Source organism: Myripristis murdjan, chromosome 22 (assembly GCF_902150065.1).
Source record: "Myripristis murdjan chromosome 22, fMyrMur1.1, whole genome shotgun sequence".
Lineage (NCBI taxonomy): Eukaryota > Metazoa > Chordata > Actinopteri > Holocentriformes > Holocentridae > Myripristis > Myripristis murdjan.
In genome coordinates this window covers 3,345,813-3,354,299 of record NC_044001.1, presented here as the reverse complement: position 1 = coordinate 3,354,299, position 8,487 = coordinate 3,345,813, and the positions used below count along the sequence as shown (strand labels likewise).

General features: G+C 42.7%; 1 protein-coding gene across 1 annotated transcript; it reads left to right on the top strand.

The window, feature by feature from the left end:
* Positions 1–204: 204 nt before the first annotated feature.
* LOC115353977 (nuclear factor 7, ovary-like) lies at positions 205–1,771 on the top strand. The gene has a single exon (XM_030044120.1). The coding sequence runs from the start codon at positions 205–207 to the stop codon at positions 1,597–1,599; it is 1,395 nt and encodes a 464-aa protein (XP_029899980.1). The 3' UTR covers positions 1,600–1,771.
* Positions 1,772–8,487: the final 6,716 nt, after the last annotated feature.

Genomic DNA, 8,487 nt, shown 5'->3' with positions numbered 1-8,487 from the left:
TATTTTATTACCTACCTATTTATTACATAGCTATTTACCCAAGTCAAATTTCCCCTCAGTTACAATTACACAAGTCTTTTTTTTTTTTTTTTTTTTTTTTTGGTCTTTCAAGGAACATTCCAGAACAGGGAGTGTTACCACAACTGACTTGCTGCCTTCCTGTTTGAACTGTGCCTGGTGAGTTTTTCTCTTCACTCAGACAAAATGGCTTCCACATCAGAGGAGGATCTCTGCTGTCCTGTCTGCCATGATATCTTTAAAGATCCTGTGGTCCTGTCATGTAGCCACAGCTTCTGTAAAGCCTGTCTGCAGAGCTGGTGGACAGAGAAACCAACAAAAGACTGTCCAATTTGTAAGAGAAGATCTTCAAAGAGTGATCCACCTGTTAGCTTGGTGTTGAAGAACCTGTGTGAGGCCTTCTTACTGCAGAGAGATCAGAGAGCTTCAGCAGGGTCAGAGCTCCTCTGCAGTCTGCACTCTGAGAAGCTCAGGCTCTTCTGTCTGGACCATCAGCAGCCAGTGTGTCTCGTCTGTCGAGATTCAAACAAACACACCGACCACAAGTTCAGACCCATTGACGAAGCTGCAAAAACTCACAGAGAAGAACTTCAGAAATCACTGAAGCCCTTACAGAAGAAACTGGAGCTCTTTAATCAAGTCAAAGGAAACTGTGATCAAACAGCAGAGCACATTAAGGTCCAGGCCCGACGCACAGAGAGGCAGATTAAGGAGGAGTTTAAGAAGATTCACCAGTTTCTCCAAGAGGAAGAGGAGGCCAGGATCGCCGCTCTGAGGAAGGAAGAGAAGCAGAAGAGTCGGATGATGAAGGACAAGATGGAGGCTCTGAGCAGAGAGATAGCAGCCCTTTCAGACACAATCAGAGCCATAGAGAAGGAGCTGAGAGCTGAAGGCATCTCAATCCTGCACAACTACAAGGCTACAGTGGAAAGAGTCCAGCGCCTCCTGCTGGAGGATCCACAGCTGCTCTCAGGAGCTCTGATAGACGAGGCCAAACACCTGGGCAACCTGAGCCTCACCGTCTGGGACAAGATGAAGGAGGTGGTCTCCTACACTCCTGTGGTTCTGGACCCCAACACTGCCCATCCAACACTTTCCCTGTCTGAAGATCTGACCAGTGTGAGACGGGGACAGAGACAGAAACCTTCTGACAATCCAGAGAGATTTGACTGTTACTACGGTGTCCTGGGATCTGAGAGCTTCAACTCAGGGACTCACAGCTGGGATGTTGAGGTTGGAGACAGTACACACTGGGTCCTGGGTGTGATAGAAGAGTCTGTCCAGAGGAAGGGAAGCATACAATCTGGATTATGGGGAATATGGTTCTATAAAGGTGAATACTCAGCACGCTCCCCACCAGATCCAGACACTGATCTCCCAGTTCATTGGAAGCTCCAGAGGATCAGAGTTCATCTGGACTGGAACAGAGGACAGCTGACATTCTCTGATCCTGATACTAACACACACATACTCACCTTCACCCACACTTTCACTTCCAGGCTGTTTCCTTACATTGAAACCACAGAAACACTGAAGATTTTACCAGTGAAGGTCTCTGTAACAGTGGAACAACACCGTTAGAAATAGATGACATCTACAGCAACATCAACAAAATTACAACACCAAAAATGTAGAAAAATGTATAAAATGTCAAAGTCGTGAAAATAAGATCAAGGGTTAAAACACAACAAAAAGAAAAAAAATATCCATAAACAATATATCAACACCAAAAAGGGAGGGAATGCATCAATATTCATTTTCTGGACCCCAAGTTGACTTTCAATAAGCTGCTGACCCCCATTTGAAGAGATTTTGCCCTGTAGAGACCCAGCTAACACTGGAAAAAGAGATTTTTAATCTTGATCTTTACTCAAGTTAAACTCTTGCTATATTTTCCCCAGCAATTTCACTTGATTTCTTTCAAATAAATGGAAAAAAAAGGTGCTGTGTAAATTCACACAAATTTATGCAAAATTGGCAACATGTTTTGAAAATATACAAAAAGCTACATTTACAAAGTTTATATATTTAAAAGGTCAGGTCAGTGATGCTTGATCAGCTTGCTTGTGTATAAATGCTTTACTACAACTTCTCATTTTGCTGAGGGCCCCCTGGAAGACCCTGGAGGACCCCTGGGGGTCCCTGGTCCCCACGTTGAAAACCACTGAGTTGGACTCCAGGTAAAAGTGGAGTCTGTCTTCTTTGATGATGTGAAGAGTTGAGTTGATTCTCTTGTTTTTATTCTGGGTTCTTAGAGTTTCTCTCCACTGGAACTGCTCTTCTGTTTGGAGTTCCATCATTTCAGCTCCAGCAGATCTTAACTGACTCTCGTATTTACAGCAGCTTGGCCAAAAGTTTTGCTTTGAGAGCAGACGTGAACAGACACATGACAGCCCACACAGGAGAGAAACCTTCCTGCTGCTCAGTTTGCAGCAAAGCCTTTCATAAGAAGTGCAGCGTGCAGAAGCACATGGGACTGTTTTAAACACCATCAGCTGTTTCAGCTCGTCTTGTTTTTATTGGAGGTTTTGATGTGTTTGTTTTACTGAGAATCATTTTGTAACTCTGTCTTTTTTTCTGTATGTTATATAAATAAACTAACAATTACTGGCTGTGTAACCTGGTGTCTCTGTCTCTCTCTTCCTCTGTGAACAGATGCTCTTGTGTTGTGTTAAAATGCGAGGAGATGGCGCCCTCTGCTGCTTAAAAATGTCAGCCACATGATCAGTCAATCCCACTTTTCAGACTGCACACTTCCAGATGCACAATTTTGATATTGTTCAAATTTCTTTTATTAGGATAAACTCCTTGAGGTGTATCACCATTTTCGAGGGGGTTCCAACATAAATATATACAGTATCACAATCACAACATATAGAAAAATACAAAGTAAAACTAAACATACATACATACATCAAACATAAATAACAGACAACATACAGTGACCAATGAGAACCTTCAAAGGGAATCAGAGCTTTGAATTGGAGCCACAACTACTGTCTGGTATAAACTGTTTACAACACAATATTCAATACAAAGGGTTTTAAATAAGGACAGACTTAATGGTAGCAAGAACAGCCCACCTCCAGGTAAGAACACAAAGCACATTTCAGTGTTTTTAATTCAGTAATGGATCTAATGTTAACAGGTAAACTATTCCAATCAGATGGAGCTTTAAACATATATGCGTGTTTACCAATTGCCTTGTCAACATCAGGAACAGAAAAATACACCTGAACAGAATGTCTGGTCTGATAAGTTGAAGTATTTAGTTCTAGATATTGTTTTAGATAAAGAGGGTAACCGAAATAAATGCATTTAAATATATGTTGAAGCCAGTGTATATGTCTTCTTACTGTTAGAGGTGTCATTCAATGATGGGTATGAAAAGGACATCCAAGGACAAATCTGCAGAGTCTGTTACATACTGTGTTAAATGGAGCAAGGACCGTTTTGGAAGCATTTTGAAAAACCACATCACAGTAGTCAAACACTGAAAGTATAGGTTGCAAAGCAAGTCTCTCACAAACATTGAGGGTAAAACAATTGCTGGAATCATTGCTGGAGACATTTAGTCCAAAACTTAATTTCTGTAAGACATAATTTATATATTGAAAAGAGAGTTCTGGGTCAAGCCATAGACCAAGATATTTTATTTTATCAAATTTATGTGAATGAGTGCCATCATTACTAGTTATTGTGCAAGAGCCAGATATGGACGTTTTGGCATACCTGTCAAGTATCCCGTTTTGGCCGGGATTTTCCCGTATTTTACCCTCCTTTCCCGGCCCCCTCCCGTATTAGTATTTTCCCGTAAATTTCCCGTATTTAACCTGCATTTATTAAAAATAATAATAATACCCCGGGGCGAGCCGCCCATTCCCAGTCTGAGTCTGGTGTGATCGCTCCGTATCGTGCTTGAATACAGTACACTTCCTCTGCTCTGGCACGGTTGGAGGGGGTGTGCTTCAGCGCGGTACGGGCGCATACACGAGCACATGCACGGTCACGCACGCAGTGCGCGGACGTAAATCATGCAACTTTCCTCCTGCCTCTGCAAAACTGTTTAATGTGCGCAGTGTGATTACCGGCGAATGGCCGTGTTGCGCAATCAATAATCAACCATGTTGTCTGTGTCATTGTCCGTTGTGCTGCTGCAACCGTGTATAAACAAAAGTCGGTTTATAATGAAAGTACAGCAGTCTGTGTGCGGAGATCCGGCAGACCTGGTGCCGGCCGGCCACCCGGTCACCCGGTCTGCCGGATCTGACAGGTGCCGCTCCGGCTGTCAGTTGGACCTTTCTGAAGAAGGAGGAAGTTACCTCCGAAACTGTCAAGGTAAATAAACACCCCATGTCTGATTAAAAGGAACAAAAATGTTTTTTAGTTAAATGGAAGACATGATGAATGTATTTGAACTGTAACGATACCCCCCCCCCCCCCCCCCCCCCCCCCTCCGCAGCCACAAAAATCTCCCGGATTTTACTACTTAAATGTTGACAGGTATGCGTTTTGGTCTGGTTCCAAAAATCATATAAGACCTTGATTTGTTGCAATAATTTGTTGTGTAAAAGCCAAATTCGCAGGATGTTGAAATCTGGCTGAAGAGAGAATTTAATTTGTGATAAGACTGGCATAAAGCTGGGTAGAACAATGTTTAAAAATTGAAAGTAGATCATTCACATAGGAAAAAAAAGAAGGGGTCCCAATGTTGATCCCTGGGGCACGCCTCTTTGCTGAATCGCCATATCTGATTTATTACCATGTAACACAACACACTGTTTTCTATTATGAAGGTGTGTGTTGAACCTGATTGCATTTTGAGAAAGGCCAATTGCATGGAATTTATCCAAGAGAAGACATCTGTCGACAAGATCAAACGCTTTAGTTAAATCAATAAATATTGCACCAGTGAGTTGACCATTACCTGCAGTAGAATAGACATCGTTAGTGAATTTAAGTAAAGGTGTTGTTGTGAAATGGTTGGGCCTAAAAACCTGATTGAAACTCTGATAATATATTATTACTATTATGATAGTGTGAAAGACAGACTATATTTACGACAGTTTGTACAAGAACTGGGCAAGAGCTCAAGGACAGATCTACCCATCTGATCTTCTCATCTTGTTATTCTGGTCCAGCCAGAATAACAACGCTGACCTCCACTGTATCTGACACAAATGTCTCATCTGTTGTAGCTGAGGACGCATTACTCCAGGAGGGACCCCGCTTTGCACACAAAACTCAAATCGAAAAGAAAAGATAACAGAAAGAAAAAGCAGAGAGACCAGGAAAACCTGACAAACACAAGACACCTGTCTCTCTACTCAACACCTGTTTTTGTCATATATATACAGTACAGGCCAAAAGTTTGGACACACCTTCTCATTCAATGCGTTTTCTTTATTTTCATGACTATTTACATTGTAGATTCTAACTGAAGGAATCAAAACTATGAATGAACACACGTGGAGTTATGTACTTAACAAAAAAAGGTGAAATAACTGAAAACATGTTTTATACTCTAGTTTCTTCAAAATAGCCACCCTTTGCTCTGATTACTGCTTTGCACACTCTTGGCATTCTCTCGATGAGCTTCAAGAGGTAGTCACCTGAAATGGTTTTCCAACAGTCTTGAAGGAGTTCCCAGAGGTGTTTAGCACTTGTTGGCCCCTTTGCCTTCACTCTGCGGTCCAGCTCACCCCAAACCATCTGGATTGGGTTCAGGTCCGGTGACTGTGGAGGCCAGGTCATCTGCCGCAGCACTCCATCACTCTCCTTCTTGGTCAAATAGCCCTTACACAGCCTGGAGGTGTGTTTGGGGTCATTGTCCTGTTGAAAAATAAATGATCGTCCAACTAAACGCAAACTGGATGGGATGGCATGTCGCTGCAGGATGCTGTGGTAGCCATGCTGGTTCAGTGTGCCTTCAATTTTGAATAAATCCCCAACAGTGTCACCAGCAAAACACCCCCACACCATCACATCTCCTCCTCCATGCTTCACAGTGGGAACCAGGCATGTGGAATCCATCCGTTCACCTTTTCTGCGTCTCACAAAGACACGGCGGTTGGAACCAAAGATCTCAAATTTGGACTCATCAGACCAAAGCACAGATTTCCACTGGTCTAATGTCCAGTCCTTGTGTGTCTTGGCCCAAACAAATCTCTTCTGCTTGTTGCCTCTCCTTAGTAGTGGTTTCCTAGCAGCTATTTGACCATGAAGGCCTGATTGGCGCAGTCTCCTCTTAACAGTTGTTCTAGAGATGGGTGTGCTGCTAGAACTCTGTGTGGCATTTATCTGGTCTCTAATCTGAGCTGCTGTTAACTTGCGATTTCTGAGGCTGGTGACTCGGATGAACTTGTCCTCAGAAGCTGAGGTGACTCTTGGTCTTCCTTTCCTGGGTCGGTCCTCATGTGTGCCAGTTTCGTTGTAGCGCTTGATGGTTTTTGCGACTCCACTTGGGGACACATTTAAAGTTTTTGCAATTTTCCGGACTGACTGACCTTCATTTCTTAAAGTAATGATGGCCACTCGTTTTTCTTTAGTTAGCTGATTGGTTCTTGCCATAATATGAATTTTAACAGTTGTCCAATAGGACTGTCAGCTGTGTAGTAACCTGACTTCTGCACAACACAACTGATGGTCCCAACCCCATTGATAAAGCAAGAAATTCCACTAATTAACCCTGATAAGGCACACCTGTGAAGTGAAAACCATTTCAGGTGACTACCTCTTGAAGCTCATGGAGAGAATGCCAAGAGTGTGCAAAGCAGTAATCAGAGCAAAGGGTGGCTATTTTGAAGAAACTAGAATATAAAACATGTTTTCAGTTATTTCACCTTTTTTTGTTAAGTACATAAGTCCACATGTGTTCATTCATAGTTTTGATTCCTTCAGTGAGAATCTACAATGTAAATAGTCATGAAAATAAAGAAAACACATTGAATGAGAAGGTGTGTCCAAACTTTTGGCCTGTACTGTACATGTCAATATTCTTGATATTTTTTCATATATACTACACAACTTACATTTGCATGACCACGCGTTAGGGCCACTGCAGGGGGTTGTTTTCGGTCTGAATAGACTGAACCCTTCAAATTTTCGACCAAACAAAAATAATGCTTATCATAGTCATTGGATTTATATTTGTAAGGCATTTTCTTGAGCAAAAGTTCAGTGTGCTCAACATAAAATATTGACACGGTGAAATGAAGTGAATAAATAAAGGAAAAGGACAACAAAGGGACACAATAAAAGCAGAGCAAGAAACAGAAGAAGAATTTTTAAAAAGTGAGATTTAAAAGCAGCGACAGACGCACGGTGTGTGTTTTGTGTTGGAGCCGTGAGAGCCGTGTGTATCTGTGACCGTGCAGCAGCTTGGTGTCGTGTGTCTGTCCCTCCTGCAGGTTCTGGTTCTGGTGCAGAACATGAGCATCTTCCAGTGTCCAAACTGTCACCACCAGACTCACATCTTCGGCTCAGACACTGGGAGTTCACTTCTTAGGTAAGACACACACACAACACGGCAGTAACAAACACCAATGAAAAATGTCAAGGCCTGCTTGAACACGCCAAATTTCACATTAGAGCGCGCGCGCGCGCGTGTGTGTGTGTGTGTGTGTATCTCTACAACGGTGTAGTAGTGCCACTGTAGGGAGAAAAAAAATTATGTAGCCAGATCGAGGGGGTTGATATTCCAGGAAAGAAAAACTCAGATTTTCCAAGATTAAAATAGTAAATTTATGAGAAAAAAACGTTAAAATTCTGAGATTATTAACTCACAATTTTATGAGAAACTGAAAAGTAGTTGTTCTCCTCCTGGATTCCTGGATTCCTCCTGGGATTCAGTCAGAGGGAAATCCTGCTTGAGCCCAGAATCCCAATCTCCTCCTCAGCATCTGGACTCTGAAGAGATGTTGCTGTGACTTGGGCTGATTCAGAAGAAAACAATCTTGTGAATCTGGACTAAAATCAGCAGGATTTACTTGTTCCTAAATCCCATGTCAAAGTAGAATTTGATGAGGTCGTCAGCTGCAGGCCTGATACACCCGATTTTCATTTATGAATTGGTTGGATTTCATTTTTCCACCACTGGTAATATTTTAATTTCTTAGTTTAATCCTTAACCCTAATTTGTTTAAAGAGTGAAGATTTTCATGTTGTCACTTTGATTACATGATATGTGCCCCCCGCCCCTCTCTCTCTTTATTTATTTATTTATTTAAAAGGGACAGTGCATATTAATGAACATTATACACAGGGCCGCCCCTCCCTACACGCAGAGCACGCAGCTGCGTAGGGCCTCACGATCCGTGAGGGGCCTCATTTTGCCCGCGGGCATGGCGCGCGCGTCACCCGCGGTACACGCGCTATGCACGTTGCACGCGCGCGATGCCCGTGAGACTAGAGAACCACGTCAGCCCAAGCCAGGAGGAGAGCAAAAAGAGACCTGTAATCTGACACCCC